Genomic DNA, 18544 nt, shown 5'->3' on the forward strand with positions numbered 1-18544 from the left:
GTCCAGTGACTCTGGAGAGAGCCCTCTGTGTCCTCTGGATGCTGGTTTTTCAGTGTTCTTCGATGGTTCTGGTAAATGGTGTCAGCTTCCCAGCATGCTCTCAGCGCGTCGCCAAGCAGGTTCCCCGTGGCATAAAGAGGATTTGTGTCACTGGCAGGGCTTCAGCCTCATGTCCAAAGTCAGACTTTCCTCAGGCACAGTGTTTGGTGACTCAGCCCTAGGCTGGTAATGTTCTGTGGAGAATGGAAATAAGGCTTCCCTTGTTTCCCTTCAGGATTCTGGTGGGAAAATGAACTATAATTTCATCAAGCAGAAACGTTGGATACGTGAAACCCGGATGTGTTGTACAACAGAGTCTTTCTAGTAGTGTATAAATAAAAGCTTTGTGGCAGAACTGTTCTCCTCTATACCTGTTCTCATGGAATTGGCGCTTCTGATTCAGATACCCTGACTTGCCAGCATGTGTAACAGATGCCCACCCTTCACTTGGTGGCTGAAGAATGATAAGCACACTAACCAGGCTTTCACCTCGGCACCTGATCTGAGAGCACCTAAGGATACAGGGAACAGGCTTTATCCTGAGTACATGAAATCTATTCTAAACACTCACTTCTGGAAAACATTTCCTCTTCCCCTCAAACTGTCCAAATGTGCAAACTGTGTTTTTAAGCTCAGTGAGCTAAGGCTGCAGTCTAACATGTCGCTTCCCCCTCCCCTCTGATCTTTTGCAGGTACGCAGGCGTTTGGCGGCCCCACGGGTTCCCCGGTTCAGAGGTACGGTATTCTGGGGGTACCACCTCTCTTCTGGTAGGACTTCTGCTGTCACCCTAAACCTTCCTGGCGCTTCAGCTGAAATCACAAGTTGTCAGGCTTGTGAAAATAGCTCCTGTATGTCTAAAGGCTGGAGAATATTCTAGGTGATAGGCTATGAAAGTCTGTTGTGGGTACTATATCTGACAGGACTTTGTGTTTACCCAGAGCTAGTAACATATCAGATTGTCTGTTGTCAAACAATATCCATTTACTCTGAGTTATATTTTACACTCAGAGTGGTTGTTCCTCCTTTTGGTTGATTCTCTCTATGCTTCTGAAACAAAGGCCAAAAACGAGCATGGGTTTGTGCATTTCTTTTCATCCTTGCAAGCTGTAGGGAGGAGATAACCTTTCATAGTGCTTCCCTGGAGGAAGGATGTTTGTGGCACCAGAGGAGCCAGGTGTCTGATCTCTGTGTTACTCTGATAGCTTCAGCTTTATTTCTTGACTGGAAGGCTCTCCTTCTCTGCTCACTGTTGTTTTCTTCTCCTTCATTTCATTTGTCTTTCTGTTGTGCTTTTGCTTTGCGTTGTACTTCCCACTGACAGACTGTGTCCTCTCCTTTAATGCAGTAATAAGCCCCTCTGTAATTTCTTATTCTTCCATAGAGGCTGACGAAGTCATCGGCTTGTGCATGTAAGGACTGTCAGAAAATATCTGGCCTCTCAGCAATGCCTAAATTAATACAAATAACCATTGCTGTTTATTACTTGGTATTGTCATTTCTCAGGGGAAGCTTTGCAGACAGCATGTTTTCTGTTCAAGACACTCACTGCCTTTGCAGAGTTCATTAAGTGGCATTCTCTGGAAGGAGATTTCTCTTGAAGGAAGCCTGCATGTCTGTCCCTTTCTGTCTGGAATATCAGTCATTACATGACTGTGATCTGCAAGCACTGGCCATGTAAATGGGCAGCTGCTGCCAGCTGGTTAGTGGCTGTTTGGATAGGGGAGCAGCAGAGGGTGCTATGGCAGGATTTGGGAATGGAAGTTGCCTGTAAATATGAAAGGGTTCCTTGAAATGTATGGCAAAGCATGGGACTGGCATTTTGTCTTCACTGTGGCACAGTATGGGACTGGCTTTTTGTCTCCACTGTGGCACAGTATGGGACTGGCTTTTTGTCTTCACTGTGGCACAGTATGGGACTGGCTTTTTGTCTTCACTTTGCCTTCTCTTGTATAACACTGTAAGGCAACCCATTAGATAATAAATTCATTTGTCCTTTAACTATTTATATCTATTCATTTAATAGCTGCTTTGGGAGGGAAAAAGAAAAAGATAACTAAATCAGCCTCTTTCTTGTTTGATTGCAGCATATCTGAAGAAAGCAGCAGTGTCCCCACTGGAAAAGGTGTCACGAAAGTCAGCCGCACCTTCAGCTACCTCAGGAATAAAATGTCCAGCAGCAAGAAGAGCAAAGTAAGTGCTGCTTGTGATTTATGCAGCTGTAAAATGACCACAGGTGGCAGAGATGAATTCTGCATTTCAGTGTGTTGCCACAGGGTGGTATTTATGTCTGTGCCTGACTCTTTGTGCTGCTTCTTTCTTCTTGTTAGCGGGGTTATAGGGAAAAGCTACACAGGAAATCTTAGCACCCCAAAGATGAAATGCATCTGAGATGTGTTTGCCTGGTTTTGCTTCTTCTCCTCCTCATGCATCATAGAGACTAGATTGTGCTATATCATGAGCTATGGCTTGCTGATGGGTCTATTTTCCACAGAACCTGAGAGTGCTTATTAAAATGAGGACAGAAGGTGTAAGAAGGCACTGGCTGCCAAAGGGCATATTGTGTTTCCCCTTTTATTTTTACCTTTGCTCCCAAGTTCCTATGCACTGCTGGCAAAGATGCTTATGCCATGACCTTTAGTGATGGCTAATGTTTATATTTCCCTCTTTTTCCCATCCTTAAAACCCTGGGATTTAATTTGCTGAAGATTAAACTCGGCTTGGCACAGGTGAATTTCCTGGGAGCATCATTGGTTGCAGAAATAATTACATTAATGCTGAACACTTCACAAAGACAGACTGTTGTTGCCTTAGGTTTTTCCCTGAAGATAGATATATTGGGGGAGCTTTGGCTTGGTTGCATTTTTCATTTGAATCTCAGCACAGTTTATCTTGTCTGACAAAAGCCAAGAGTGCCATACCTCACAGTGGGCAATATGTATTACATAGTTAGGTAATATGTAGCTAATGTGTTGCTAAAGACTATTGGAAAGGCCCTGAGACATCTAATTAGCTAGTCTGATGAGTGTTTGTATAGCAAACAGAACACCTCCAACACTGCATCCAGTTCTGGTATCCCCAGCATACGATGGACACAGAGCTGTTGGAGAGAGTCCAGAGGAGGGCCACAAAGATGATCCAAGGGCTGCTGGAGCACCTCTGCTGTGAGGACAGGCTGAGGGAGCTGGGGATGTTCAGCCTAAAGAGGAGAAGACTCCCTGGGAACCTTAGAGCTGCCTTCCAATAGCTGAAGAGATCCTGTAGGAATACTGCAGAGGGACTTTTCATCAGGATGTCTGGCAATAGGAAAAGGGGGAATGGTTTGAAGCTGAGGCAGAGCAGGGTTAGACTGGAGCTGAGGAAGTTCTTCAGTACAAGGGTGGTGAAACTCTGGAATAGGTTGCCCAGGAAGGTTGTGGATACATTCTCCCTGGGGGTGTTCAAGGCCAGATTGGATGAAGCCTTGAGCAGCTGAGTCTAGTTGAGAGGTTTCCCTGCCTGTGGTGGGGAGGTTGGAGTAGATGATCTCTGAGGTCCTTTCTAACCCTAAGCTATTCCATGATTCTGTGACAATATGGCATAATGAACATTGTGCCTATCACAGAATCAGGCTGGGTTGAAGCATGCATGTATGGGAGGGTCTCATTTCATTTGCACAAGCAAACTTGATTTTAGCCTTCCCCCAACAGAAGCACTTGATGTTTCAGCCTGAGTGTTCCTCTGAAATAGTTGGGTTGATGGAGTCTTGTGGTCCAGCACACATTTAGATGCACATTTTTGGAAGATTGCATCACCTTTGCAATGAGGTAGCAGCTGTTGTGAGATCAGTCATCCTAGCACACAGTTCCTCTTTAATGGATCTGCCTTTAAAGATGCAAGCTGCAAGTGCCAGCAACTCAGAGCTGCTGAGCTGCTCCCTGCTAGAAAGTTCAATGTAAAATACAATACAATAAAACAAAAAGCTGTTTACATGGAAAATTCTGTGCAAATCTCTACAGAGAAGATATGGATTGTTTTGAGCAGCCTGTCAGTGAGACTTGGAATTAACTGGTTCTTAGCTTCCAGCTTAGAATCTCCAGAGCAAGAACTGGAAAGAGATACTTGGATTGGTATTAAGAGATCTAATTGGGACAGGGAAGAAAATAAAGCAGAAATTCTTTGAGATATTTGCTCTGCTTTTGCTAAATGAGGGCAGCCTGATTTTAGTGATTTCATTACTAAGGTAAGTTCCACCAAACACTGCAGTCAGCAATTGTTCAGCTGTGTACTAAATGTCAGGCCTTCAGTTCATCAGGTGAAGAGCTGAGATAACAGACTTCTGTAGATCCTTAAAGGCAGCTGGAGGCATTTTCAGGTGTAAAATCTGGTGGAATTTTCTGGGGAGACTTTTCATAGGAGGAAAAATACCTCAAAAATACTCATGTGAAAAGAATGGTCAGGGACTGGAGCAGGCTGCCCAGGGGAGGTGGTGGTGGAGTCACCATCCCTGGAGATGTTCAAGCAATGTGCAGACATGGCACTTTGGGACATGGTTTAATGACCATGGTGGTGTTGGGTTGATGGTTGGACTCGATCTTAGAGGTCTTTTCCATCACAACCAATTCCATTATTATTGCCTCTGAGGCTGATGATAAAGACTTTTTCCCAAATCCCTAGAAAAATATGCACTAGAAAAAATGCAGCTCATACCAATCCTGCTACTTTTACTGACAACTACAATTTCTACTCTGCTGGCAGGGGAATGTTTGTGTTACACTCACGTGTAGGGCTTCAGCTGTGCATGTAAAGAGTTCAACTCGGAGATTCTTGGGAACACTGACTTCTCAGAAGCATTATGGCTGGTGGAAACCTGTAAGAGTTAAAAACAACCACCCTTGAAAGAGGAAGTTGGACAGGAAGAGTTGGTTTGTGCTGCTTTCTGGCTGTCAGGAGAGAGACAGCCTTCAGCTTCTTTCCAGCTAATTTTTCTTTCCTTTTCTCTAAGCCCTCAGCAACGCACCACGAGGTGAACCACAAAATGAGCCCCTCTGAGCCTGCTAGTGGCAGCAGCTCTTTATGAAAACGATGCAAACAAACAGTTGTGGATTAAAAAACAAGCTCATCCTGCATATAAAGAGGTGGTTTTGGAGAGGACACTGATGGAAGTTTGGGCTCATTTACCTATGGGCTGGCATTGTGTTGTTTGGGGGGGGGATTAGTCAATGGGTCTGTTGAAATCAGCTGCATGCACTGCTTCACGTTTCTGAAGTCTGAAAGGTGCTGGATGTGTCAGCTAGAAAAAAATGATAGCTGCTCATACTCTTCATTTTTGGTACAGAGTTTCTGGGAAGTGACGACACAAAACCCACCAGGAGTAATTTCTCCTTTTCCTTCGCTTGGGCACTTCTTAGACAGTGCTGCAGCGGTGTCTGTAGGAAGAGTTTGAAGGGTTTGAGAGGACTGGGAGTCAGGGGAATGTTTGTGTGAGGAGTGCAAACAAGTGAAACCTTTCTGTCTGGGAAATCTTCTGCAGCACTTTGCTGAAATACTACCTAGCAACACTGAGGTATGTTAAAATTTTCTGTCTCTCAAGCCTCACAGAGGGTTTGATTTATCACCCTCTGAGGGTCTGATTTATCACCCTCTCTGCCTTAAATTTAAATGGGTGGTCTCGTACTGACTTGCGACTTCTCGAGTGTTAATCCCATCCTTTCCTGCTTGTATTTTTAGGTTTGGGAGGTTTTTTTAGCAGTGGAGGCTGGGGTAGGGCAAGATGAAAGCAATAGCAAAGTCTCTAAAATCGTCTTCAAGGAAGTCAGCAGCAATCCTGTGGCCCTCCCCCTTTTGCTCAACTCCTCTCTGCCTGCTGCCCCCAGCCGGCTCTTGGCCGGTCGGGATGGGCTGATGCTGGTGGGGAGCAGCTCTCTTGCCTGCAGGGGAAGGATGTCGATAAAGTGGAATAGATTTGCTGAAGTACCTCAAGTAACAGTGAAGCTGGTAGGACTGAAGCATTGGGAGGTAAGAGCTTTGTGGTTATTTCAGAGCAGGGTCTGCTGCTGCAGCCTGCAGTGTTACTTAGGGGGCCCTGCAAGCGAGCTGCGGTGTCTGTCAGCGCGGGTTCAGCTCTTGAAGCTCTGCTTCAGGTCACACTGGCAGCTCTGATACCACAGGAAAACTGCTTTTTCTTGTACTGTCCTTTAAAAACAAATAAAAGTTCTATTGACTGCCACAGAGGGAAAAAAAAAAGAAAAAACAACTCACTTTAAAACCTTGCATTTCAGCAGCATGGCTGGCAGCCCCTCTCTGAAGCTTGCTGTTTCCTCCTTCAAAGTGGTGCACTCGTTTCCTGTTTTTTCCTGGGCTTGCTCAGCTTTAATTAAAAAGGTTTTTTTGCAGTGATTCTTATGAAGACAAGATATTATTTCAGGCTAGAATTACTGGACTTTGCATTAAATACCAGATTAATTTAAAACAGGGGATGGTGAATCTCCTTTTCAGCTTTTTAAGCGTGTGAATTGCAGGATCTGCCTTGAGTGCAGAGTGATCTTTTCTCCTGGGTTCTAGCAGTGAAGGAACACTCCAGGCATCAATTTGATATCATGAGCCAAGGGCTAAAATGGAGACTTTTAGTTCTTGACTTGTGCCAGGCTGGACATGGTTAATGGTGGGCAGGTAGAAGCTGTGTGTTTTAGTTCTTGACTTCTGCCAGGCTGGACATGGTTAATGGTGGTGGGCAGGTTGAGGCTCTGGAGATTTATGTAGAGTGGTGATTCCAGCTGATAGCTCAAAGGAGGCAAAGATTTGCCAGAAAGCAAACTCTTCCTGGCAGATTTTCTGCTTCACACAGGATTATTCCATACAGTAACACTCCTGTTTTTTCTTATTTGCAGAACAAAATAGTGTTTAGGATCAGTAAGTAGACTTTCTTTTCATGAGTCTTGGCATGGAGAGACTCTGATGTTGGCATTTTACCTGGGATGTGTTGGGAGAGGGGAAAACATAGGCTGTTACTAATTGAGTGTCATCAAAGTCTTTAAAGTTTCCCTGCTGGTGACTGCAGAGCTCAATACCTCATTTAACTGCTTCATGGCAGTTGCTCACGTGGGCTGCTCTGCAGCTCACTGATATTTAGGCTGTGACAGTATTGAGCAGAGGGCACGTGGCATATAAATAACCAAATGGGAAGATAAGCTCACAGAAGCCTTTATCAGTTTCTGGTTAAGCTTCTCTTTCAGATGCTGTGAAATCTGCATCAACAGTTAGAACACACTTCTGGAGCTGAACTGTGGGGTAAACATTTTGTAGGGTGGCACATGAAATATATGTGCCATGGTGGCTATAATTCAGGTTGGAGTTCTTCTCTGGCGTTCCCTTAAAAAATGCTTTGGGAAAATTCCAGATCCACCAAAGGCTGCAGGGGGAGAAATGTTTCAAATATTTAATATTTAGCATTTTCTGTCTAAGGTAGCAATAGAAAGGTAAGGGAAACTCTGCTAGAAGTTTGAGAAGCTGGCTGTGCTTGTCATCTTTCCAAAGCTGAGTGGTCCAGAGGTTCAACCACGGCTTGCTGAAGATGAGACAGTCTTTTATGGTGTTGCTGTTGTTCCTCAGCCTTCCTGTGATGCCATAGTTAGAGAGTTTGTGAAAGACCCATTTCCCTAAAAAGCTTCACATAGTTACTTGGAGCTCCATAGAACTGAAGGAAAAAGTTGCTTATCAGAAAGAAAACAGAGGTGGAAATATCCTGTCTGTGCTGCTGTGCAGGCACCGAGGAGGAGCTTGTGTTCTCCGTTAAAAAATGCAATTGAAAAGCACAAGTCTGAGGAGCTGGCCTTAAAAATGAACTGTGTTGAAGGTTGGATAGACATTACATGTGGTGGTTGCATTTCAAATGATACATTGAGAGTGCTGAAGAGATTGATGAGAGCCCAGAAGAGAAGAGGGGAGTCACTAAACCAAGGAAATGCAGAAGAAAGGTGGGAGAAAATAGCTGCCATTAGAACAGACTCCATTTCATCTGTGCTGGGGAGATCCCTGTGCAGAAGGGATTCAGTGGTATGTTAATCCACATCCATGGGGGCTGCAAGCTGGCTTTTCTTAACAGAGAGCTGTGCAGACACGTGAGTTACTGTTAAGGTGTGTGCAGATTGATATCCTCAGAGTGCCAAAGGCAAGCACTGAAGGATTTGGAGCTAGAGAACTGGAAAATCACAAGGCTCTTGTTCACTTTCTCTCGGCAGGAGAAAGAGAAAGATAAAGAGAAGACTAAAGAGAAGGACAAAGATTCCAAGGAGAAGGAAAAAGATAAGAAGCTGTTAAATGGACATCTCTTCACTGCAACCTCTGTTGTAGCCCAAGCAACCTGTTACCACTGTATGAAGCCTTTCAATAAGGATTCGTACTACTGTGCAAGTAAGTCAGAGATAGTTTCCCCCTCTTCTTTCTGTTTCCTGTGAGAAATGCAAACCTTTTGCTTTATTTCCTCTTGCTTTAAGGATGTGGGCTGGGATGGAGACTGGAGATAGTGATTCACAGAGCAGCACCTTGCCTTGTGGAACTTGCACTGAAATGAGTTGTGGCTGCAAGGAGGTGTTCTGCAACCTCCTTCCTAGCCCATTGTCAGACATCCCAGTAGGGTTTTGTGCCCCTGCTTGTTGGGATTTATCAGTCAGCTGGAGGATTGTAGTTATTTCAGCTGCCTGTTATGGGTTGGGGCTGAGGTGCTTGTCAAGAGGTATTTCTGACAGCGAATAAAAAAAGATGTTCCATCCATCTGGAGTGTATTGCTTCAGTTCTCTGAGCCACTGCTTCAGTGAGCCCTCAGTCAGAACAGCAAGATACAAAAAGGAACACCAGCCCTCTTCTGCCTTTGTATGTGAAACTGCATCACAGAGCAAATGGCAGCTACCTGTGTGCATGTGACGTTCGTGCAGTACAGTGCAGGCAGCACAGGAAACCCAGCGAAGAGCGTCTGTGAGAGTAGTGGTTTTGTTCTCTTTTCTCATCAGTTACTCGTGCCTGTAGCTCCATAAGCTCAGCAGTGTCTGTGTGGTCAGATCCAGAACAGTGTCTGGTTTACACAGCAATCCAAGCTACAGACCATGCAGGCAAAAATGTCCTTTCCCCAGGGCTCTCTCCTCCTCACTATTTTCTGACTCCACTAAGCCTAGCGATGAGTTGAAGCATGGATGGGAAGGGCTGCCAGGCTGGAGCAGGAAGCTCTGTCTCTGTCTGCTCCTTCTGGTGCATGAGCAGCGTGTAAAACCTCTCCAGTGAGTAGGGGAAGGAGCAGCCAGTTGAATCCCAAACGCCAGTTCTGAGTTTCCTGGAAGAGAAGAGATTGCAGCCAAGTTGTTTGCATCAGACACGCTCTGTGTCAGCCTGATGGGAAATGGAAGACCAACAATTACAAGCTCTCAAGTGTATCCTTTCCCTTTTTCCACTTCTATTTTCTTAACAGCTTCTAAAGCCACCTAGACAATCAAATATGCCCTGATAGAACTCTCTGTGTCCTAATGAGTTCAAGCAATCCAACAGTGTCACATGTTTTTGATGTTCTTTCATCATCTTTCAAGGTGCAATAGAAAATTGCTGGAAGTTTTCTGCACTGGCCAGAAAATGAATGCCACAAGGAAAGTTTGGTCAGGGCCCATGTTGTAAACTCACAGCTGAAAGTGGTGCTTTTCCCATCACATATTAAGATCAGCCATCAATCAGCCCTGGAAAGTGACTGATAACCAGCAGCAGAGGCTCTGTTGCTCTGGTGGTGGTGTGGAATCTTTTTTCCTGCAGAAGTGACAGTGCTTTACTGCTGCCATCCCTGCTCTGTCTTGCCTGTGGATGACATTTTATTAATGCCTTTTGAAGTGCTGGATCATTGTAATTTAGTGTCCCAAGTGCTGAAAGATTTAGCATGTTCTAAAACAAACAGGCAACCAAAAAAAAAACACCTCATTTTTAGTAGCTCACTGCCTGGGCTTTATTTTATTTTATATCAGTGATGTGAAAAGGAATCTCTTGGGGGTTTTATTTTTAATACTGGTGATACAGTGGACATGCAGCCAACTTCCTGCCTGCTGAAGAGTTGGAGGAACAATGTACCTGAAACCATTCTTTTTTTAATCTGGAAAAAAGCAATCATTATGAAGTGATGCATACCAAAGAGGCTTTCAAGGCTTGGCTGTGAATTTAATGCTTCTGAATTGTTTCACTGCCTCTTTTCATGCACCAGAAGCAGGTTGTGTCCCTCTTCCTTGTTTGATGTGAAAAGTGATAGAGCTTGTGGGTTTTGCAAGAAGCAGCAGGTTTCTTTCTTCTGTCTTTCTTGCACAGGAAATTGTGAGATGGCAACAGACTAGCAACGCCCTGTGGCCTTAGCCTTGCCTCTCTCAGAGCATCAGAATTACTGCCTTGGGTTGAGCAGGCTCAAATACAAGAAGTTTTAGGAATGTGAGGATGTTTTGTTGTTCTGGGCATCAAATTTTTCCTTTCATGTTTCTTCTAGAAATAATTCAGAACTGGATGCTTACAGCATGAGGTGCACTTACAATGTCAATGTTAAGTCTTGCCATGAGTGAGTGGAAATAACAGGTTTCCCCTAAGCTACTCGGTCTCGTCTGTGAGCATTTCAGTTGTGAGCTTTCCTTTGTCAGCAGAGTTAAAGCTCCAAATCCAATGATCACTTACTGGGGGGGGTGGGGATAAAATCAATTTTAATCCTTTTGTAAAACTTTGATTCCCAGAAATCTGCTGGCAGAGTTCATGGGCAGAGCCAGGGGGTTCTGACAAAGGTGCACGGTTGTTGCTCTGGTCTGTCTGCAGCCTGGGGTGGTGTTAAAGCTCTTTGCATTGGTAAATGTTGTGGGTTTGAAGCAAAGCAGTGGCTTCAGCCTGGTTTTCAAGAGGAAGTCCCAACCTCACAGACATGGTCACCTGGGAGAGCCTTCTGTTACTTGTTCTGATCATCCTGTAGTACAGTAGCACTTTCTTGTACTGCAGATCTTGGCTATGCTGTGTCTGAGGTTATGTCAATGAATTTTCCTGCTCTTTTCCTGTCTTGTGGATCCTTATCTTGATAAGAACAGGGTTTGTGTTTTCAGACAAAATATTGGCCCTACCATTGCCTTCTGATTCTGTCTCTTCCTTCTGCTTTCAGCTTTTTTTTCCCAGAAGAACAACTCAGTCCTCTCTCCTTTTGAGCTGAAGATCCATTAGGACCTTGGCAACACAACCTTGCATTGATTTTATTTTGTATTACTATTATTATATTTTTTAAACAGAATTTGCTGTTAAATTCCATGAGGACAAATTGCAGCAAAAGGCTAATCAACTAGGAAAGCTGCCTGTCTCTCAGTATCTGTAGCTACCCATGGAAACCACAGTGATGCCCCAAAGTTGTGCAAGATAACAGTTTGGATTGCTAACAGCAAAAACTGACCTGGTTTTCTGGTGGGTTTTTTGTTTAATCGGTCGTTGTTTCATTTTACTTTTGACAGACTGCAATGCAATTGTTCACAAAGGCTGTAAGGAGAGTTTTTCTTCTTGTGCAAAGGTCAAAATGAAGGTAAGAGATTTCTGCTCCACTGAATCAACAAAGTTTATAAACAAGTTGCCATGCAGATGTTGTATATCTTGTGCCTTACGCCCCAAAGTTTCCAGCTTGCTGGAAAAAAACTTCAGCCCCTGTGCTACTGAGAATAATTTCTCTGAGCTCTCTTGAAATTCCTCAGAACCATGTGTTCATTAAATCATGGAATGGCTTAGGTTGGAAGGGACCTTAGAATTCATCTCTTCCATGGGCAGGGACACCTCAACTAGACTCAGCTGCTCAAGGCCTCATCCAACCTGGCCTTGAACACTCCCAAGGAGGAAGCATCCACAGCCTCCCTGGGCAGCCTATTCCAGAGTCTCTCCACCCTCCTCCTGAAGAACTTCTTCCTCAGCTCCAGTCTAACCCTGCTCTGCCTCAGCTTCAAACCATTCCCCCTTGTCCTGTCTCCAGACACCCTCATGTAAAGTCCCTCTGCAGCCTTCCTGTAGGATCCCTTCAGGTACTGGAAGGCAGCTGTAAGGTTCCTCTTGGAATCTTCTCCAGGCGGAACAACCCCAGCTCCCTCAGCCTATCCTGATACCAGAGGTGCTCCAGCCCTTAGGTCATCTTTGTAGCCTCCTCTGGACTCTCTAATCCACAAATTGTCCCTGGGACCGTGCAGTGCAGCATCATAATTGTGTAATGCAGCATCATGTGTGTCTAATGCAGAATGAAATCTATTAAATGCATACTGCCCAGGGAGGTGGTGGAAGCCTCGTCCCTGGAGGTTTTTAAGGCCAGGATGGATGTGGCCCTGGGCAACCTGAACTAGTGTGAGGGGTCCCTGCCCATGGCAGGGGGGTTGGAACTAAATGATCCTTGAGGTCCCTTCCAACCCTAACAATTCTGATTCTATGATATGTTATATATGAGGAATGCAGAAAATTTATGCCTGCCTCAAATGGTGCAGTGAGGAACCTCTTCTGCACTGTGGTTCTCCCAGCATGTTAGTGTTGATACAATCAAGCTTTTCAGTTCTCTTCAATGTTGTCAGCACTTTCTCTGGTTATTTTCCTATTTCTCTGCACATTTCTCCACCTGTTCTTGTGCCCATCTTGTTGATGGCATCTGGGGGGTGGGGGGAGGTTGTGTATTTGTGTGTGTGAATTTGTTTATTTTGGGGGTTTATGTATACATATATTAAATATACAGCAGAGAACTGATCTGTTCTGAAAGAATTCAGGGAAAAAAACATAGCTTTGAAAAATGTTAATTACATGGCACAGCCTGATGGGAGAGGGGAGGAATAAATTACAGTGAGTTTCATTTTTTCTTTCAGCCACAGAGAGGGATGCTGCAGGCACATGATACCTCTTCATTACCCACAGTCACCATGAGAAACAAAAGTAAGAAAACTTCCTTTCCCCTCTGCTTTTGTATCTGCTGTGACAATTTATATTCAATATTATGAAAGGGAAGTGTTTCTCATAGAGCAGGGATGAGAGCCTCTTCTGTGCACAAAAAAATACTGTTTGGCCTTTCAGGAGCTCTGCTGAAGCTGCACAGTTCACCCACTTCTGCAGCCTTCATCTAGCTTCAAGCAAATGTAAAGTCATCTCAGCTGCAGAATGACTGCTGTAGAGCTGAGCAGCCCACAAAATCTGGCAAGTGCAGCCTGTGTCCATGGGTGTCTGACACAGGAAAGAATCCAGCTAGGAGTGTTTACAGAAATGGTTACAAGTGGAGAGGATGCTTGTTAAAATACTAGTCTTTATTTTTCCTTTTACTTAAATAATCTTGTGGTTTGTAGTAGTAAAACCAGGAAGTTTGACATTTAGGAGGAGCAAACAAGCTTTTCCTGACTGCACTGAGATATACACTGGAGAGCTACCCATTGTGATCAAGAGCAATGAAAAAGAGGCAAATAGCCCACAGGGCTTTGGTAGTGCCATAATTTGCTAAGCTGATTTAGTTATAGCTTGGAGATCACTATATGGAGCCACTTTGTGATATAAATGGTATTTATCTTGAAATTCAGAAGTATTGTTCCAGAAAGCAGAAAAGATTTGAAGAAGGGAAGGTCTGGAAATGATGTGAAAAGTTTAGTCTCAGGTGTGTGATAGGGCAGCGAGGTGAGGGTTAGCATTTCTCTCTGGTATGTACTCATAGGAAACCTTTCTCAAAAAGTGTGACCAGAAGGACAATGACAGACCCAGGGAAGCTAAACAGCACCACAGCAGGTTGCTGCATGTGATAATTTACCAAGTGAAATTAAAGGCAGTGTCCCAAATGTGTGTTTGTGGACTTGCAGATCTCACCTAGATCCTTGAGCAGTGCAGGCAGTTCTGCAGAGGGGTCGATGTTCTTTCCTTCATACAGCTGTTTTAACAGCTGAGATCTCCAGGTGATGTCTCTGGAGAGAAAAAGAAGTGAACTTCAGAGCCTAGTTTAAGTCATCACCATTGCAGTGAAGAAGGCAGCTGCACGAAGCTGACTTTTCTCCAACCCTTGCCTTGCAGGCTCCCAGCCGAAGGAGCGCCCTCGCTCTGCCATCCTTGCCCCTGATGAGAACACCGTGACCTCGATATTCAACAACAGGAGGTCACAGCAGACTGCAGCTCTTTCCAAAAGTGTCTCAATACAGAACATTGCAGGGTAAGGCCTCTCCCTGCGCACCTGACTACCTGTGTATTACCTGGCACGGCCAGCACAGAGAAATTCACATCTCATTAAAAGTAAATTCATGTACTCTGCTTTGTGTTAAAGGCACAAAAAGGATCACAAAGGCAGGAATACAATACAATACAATACAATACAATACAATATAATACAATTAACCAGGTTGGGAAAGACCTGTGAGATCATTAAGTGCAACCTATCACCCAACACTATCTAATCAACTAAACCATGGCACCCCATCCAGTCTCTTCCTAAACACCTCCAGTGATGGTGACTCCACCACCTCCCTGGGCAGCTCATTCCAATGGCTAATCACTCTTTCTGTGATGAACTTCTTCCTAACATCCAGCCTAAACCTCCCCTGGTGCAGCTTGAGACTGTGTCCTCTTGTTCTGGTGCTGGTTGCCTGGGAGAAGAGACCAACCCTCAACTGGCTACAACCTCCCTTCAGGGAGTTGTAGAGAGCAATAAAGTCTCCTCTGAGCCTTCTCTTCTCCAAGCTAAGCAACCCCAGCTCCCTCAGCCTCTCCTCACAGGGCTTGTGCTCCAAACCCCTCCCCAGCTTTGTTCGCCTTATGTATGATACCATCACTTGTCCTCTGCACAATCTGAGTTTCTGAGGTAGTTTAGTCATGGCATGAGTTGAGAGGCATCTGTGTTGGTTATATTCAAGACTGCTTCAGAGAGATGCTCCTGGGCTCCAGGAGGAAATTCCCTTGCCTTGGGCTGCACACATTTGCAGCTCAGGTATAATACTAATTTTTGTGTGTGTAAGGATAGGGTAGAAGAGCAGAGCTTCAGTTTTTATGGTGCTTTAGGACTGTGTTGTACATAATTAGTTACAAAAAACCCAAACAACAGCAAAGAAGAACATCTCATTTATGTTTCCTACACTGCCTGCATATTGAGCAGTTCAGCACAGCATGGGAGTGACACAGAATCAGAGAATGGTTTGAGTTGGAAGGGAGCTCCAAAGATCATTTAGTCCAACCCCACTGCACTCAGCAGGGGCATCCTCAGATAGCTTAGAGCCTTGGTCAAGCCTCACCTTGAATATCTCCAGGGATGGGGCCTCAACCACCTCCCTGCGTAACCTGTTGCAGTGTTCTGCCACCCTCCAGGTGCAGAACTTTTGCCTAACATCCAATCTAAATCTGCTCTTCTCTCACTTCAAACTATTGTCCCTTATCCTGTCACTGCAGGCCTTTGCAAACTGCCCTTCCTCAGCCTTCTTGTACCCGTCAGGTAATGGCAGGCCACTATTAGGCCACCCCAGAGCCTTCTCTTCTCCAGGCTGAACACCCCCAGCTCCCTCAGCCTGTCCTTGTAGCAGAGGTGCTCTGATCATTTTTGTGGCTTCCTCTGTACCCACTCCATCAGGTCCCTGTCCTTCCTGTCTTGAAGGGTCCAGAGCTGTACACAGTATTCCAGGTGAGGTCTGACTAAAGCAAAGTAAAGTTCTGGACATGTTCTGCACAGTTTGTATGTCCTGGTGACTATTCATGGCAAAACCAGTTTTGGTCCCTTTTTCTGCTCTTTCTCAGAGCTAGCCATAGAGGCTCTTGGATAGCCTTTTGTGTTGCATTTTTGCAGTGCTTACACCAGGGACCAGGAGGAAGAGAAGGGACTGTAAAATGGAAAGTAATGGAAAAGAGTGCTCCCATTTATAAAACATCAGGGGTGATTCTTTATAGATCACTCAGATCTCACAGGTTGTTGAGTCCCATTAGAAAACTAGTAAATTAATTAGTCATTAGAAAACTAATAAATTAGTTAGAAAAATGAATGGAAGTCCATTTTTATACATAACAGTGCAGCACTTGTTTGGTTTTCAGTTCATGTTCTCGTGCATTTCCTCTGTGTATTTGAGAGTAGATTTGGTTGGGGTCTTTTTTTTTGTGTCATAAACCCTCCTCTGTGTTCTGTTTCCCTGCAGAGTTGGGAATGATGACAACTTAATACACACTTGGAAATTCCTGTCTCAGTCAACAGACTCCTTGCATAAAATCAGCCGGGTGAATGAGTCCATGGAGTCACTGGTTGATGAAGGTAAGCGGTTCCCATGGCACTTAGGGCAAAAGGAAGCTCTCAGTGCTGCTTTACAGAAATAGAGACCCCATCTTGGCATTTCACCAAGGGTTTTTCCTTTCTAATGGACAATTGAAGTGCATTTACTTCAAGCTCAGAATATTAGGGCGGAAAAACTAAACCAAAGCCCCACCAAATGGTTTCTGCAGCTTGTTGAATTGGGGGAAAAACATTTGGAAGGTTTCAGTTACAGCTGAGTTACTTGGAATTTAGCTCAGGGACCAACATTTCCTCTTTTCATCCTGCACCTCTGGCCCATTCATACAGCCACAAAGTTTGCACTCTGTCACCTTTTTCATGTTGATGCCTTGCATTTTGTGGTTTTCCCCAGAGTGGGGAAGTTAGAAGTACTCTGTTTAGTTTGGGGAGTTGGGAAGGGAAGTCAGCTAAGCTGATTGCTTAAGGGGTTTAATGTTATTTTCTTTTTAATCTATGGTGCTTTTTTTAGGGTATCACCAGGGGTTTTTTTTATACCTTAGACAACATTTACCTGAAAATAGCAGAGTTACTTTAATTTGTTAAGGACTAAACAAGGCCATGCTCATGGTGATTAGACAAAACCTCCCAGTTCCTGCACAAATGAGCATTCCTTCTTAAAAGACACACATGTGTGTGTGTGTGTGTGTGTGTGTGTGTGTAATGGGTGGTGGTCACTTCCACCTGCATCAGCTCTGGCTTTCTAACAGTGAAAACATTGATCTCAGATGGCTCTAAGTTCCCTTGATTCCCTGATGTAAATGAATACCACCTGGGTGCTGTGTTGTCTTCTTTATCTGTGATGTTGTTGCATTGCAGATAAAGAATTTGTTGCCTTTTATTTGAGCTGGGATTTGGTATGGGTGAAAATGGTGAGCTCGTTTGGTGCAGCTAGCAAGTAACCTTTAAAAACGCTCAAATAACCTTTCAAAGTGCTTTTACTAACCTGCTCCTTAAATAGTTTACTTTCATGTGATCATTTTTGTGTCAGTAAAGGACGATGTGTGATGAGAGAGCCCAAACAAATGAATCTCAGATGAGACAAGTTACCCACATCCTAATGGTGCATTGCTTTGTAAAGGTGCAGACATGAACGAAGGGCAGCTGATGGGAGACCTGGAATTAGATTCCAAGCAACTGGAGGCAGAATCCTGGAGCCAAGTAGTTGACAGCAAGTTCCTGCAGCAGCAAAACAAAGATGTTGTCAAACGGCAAGATGTCATTTATGGTGAGATACCTGCAGCTTCATTTTCCACTCAGTGTCGATAACTTCTTGACATAGTTGCAAGTATGAGTTTGGGAAGCTTTGTGTCAGGAGCTTTGTGAACAGGAACTTTGATTTGTTTTCCTCAGAAGCCAGTTCTTGAAATTCCTAGAAACATAAAGTGTTCTGTGAAAGCTTGCTTTCTGCATTTCATATAACCAGAAGGCATAAAAAAAAACCCCAAACCCCAGAAACTGCCTCTCCTCATTTTTCTGCTGATGGCATTTAAACTCCATTACAGCAGAGCGGATGGCTAGGAAGTCTTCTCCTGAAGAATGCAAAGCCCATCCTGTATGGCAAAAGTGCTCTATGTTGAGGCTGGCAGTGAGGTGTTAGGAAGGAGCAGGTAACAGTGTTTAAATGTTCAGACCTCAGGAGCAATGTCCAAAGCTGCCCCTCTGGTGGTGTTTCTCTGCCCCTCTCTTTCTCCCACACATAAACTATTGATTGATGTTTCAATACCTGACATGACATTTCCTGAAGCCACTTAAGAGAAGCTTTTCCTTGTACTGTACACCTATGTACTCTCCAGTGACCTTGGTTTTGACCTTGTCCTCCCCCTTTACAGAGCTGATGCAGACAGAAATGCATCATGTCCGCACCTTGAAGATCATGAATGATGTGTACAGCGCAGGGATGTTGGAGGAACTGCAGTATGATCAACAAGTGGTGGACAAGATCTTTCCATGCCTGGAAAACTTGCTGCAAATCCACAGTCACTTCTTCCAACGAATTCTGGAAAGGAAGAAGGAATCACTGGCAGACAAGAGTGAAAAGAACTTTGTTATCAAGAGGATAGGTGACATCCTAGTGAACCAAGTGAGTGCTGGAAAATGTTTGCACTTCTGAGAGCTCAGCTGGAAACCAGGCACTCTTCCTTCCCTCCTGTTTATGCCTACTAGATAATCACAGCTGCTGGCACCTTTTACTGTTCACACACATAAAAATCTCCATGCCTGTTTTTTGTAAAGCACTTTTTGTTCTATCAGGG

At 44.4% G+C, this 18544-nt stretch overlaps 1 protein-coding gene across 10 annotated transcripts in view; it reads left to right on the forward strand.

Annotated features, from left to right (window-relative positions):
* The window catches only part of AKAP13 (A-kinase anchoring protein 13), a 176368-nt gene that overhangs the window by 140882 nt on the left and 16942 nt on the right, over positions 1–18544 (forward strand). For all 10 annotated transcript variants that reach the window (XM_054169118.1, XM_054169120.1, XM_054169123.1 and 7 more), the window contains 9 exons: positions 732–774; positions 2125–2230; positions 8257–8428; positions 11512–11579; positions 12886–12952; positions 14066–14201; positions 16162–16274; positions 17371–17517; positions 18122–18372. In XM_054169118.1, the coding sequence (XP_054025093.1) occupies positions 732–774; positions 2125–2230; positions 8257–8428; positions 11512–11579; positions 12886–12952; positions 14066–14201; positions 16162–16274; positions 17371–17517; positions 18122–18372 (1103 nt within the window). The remainder of the gene's footprint in view (positions 1–731; positions 775–2124; positions 2231–8256; positions 8429–11511; positions 11580–12885; positions 12953–14065; positions 14202–16161; positions 16275–17370; positions 17518–18121; positions 18373–18544) is intronic.

This window comes from Dryobates pubescens, chromosome 17 (genome assembly GCF_014839835.1).
Source record: "Dryobates pubescens isolate bDryPub1 chromosome 17, bDryPub1.pri, whole genome shotgun sequence".
Classification (NCBI taxonomy): Eukaryota; Metazoa; Chordata; class Aves; order Piciformes; family Picidae; genus Dryobates; species Dryobates pubescens.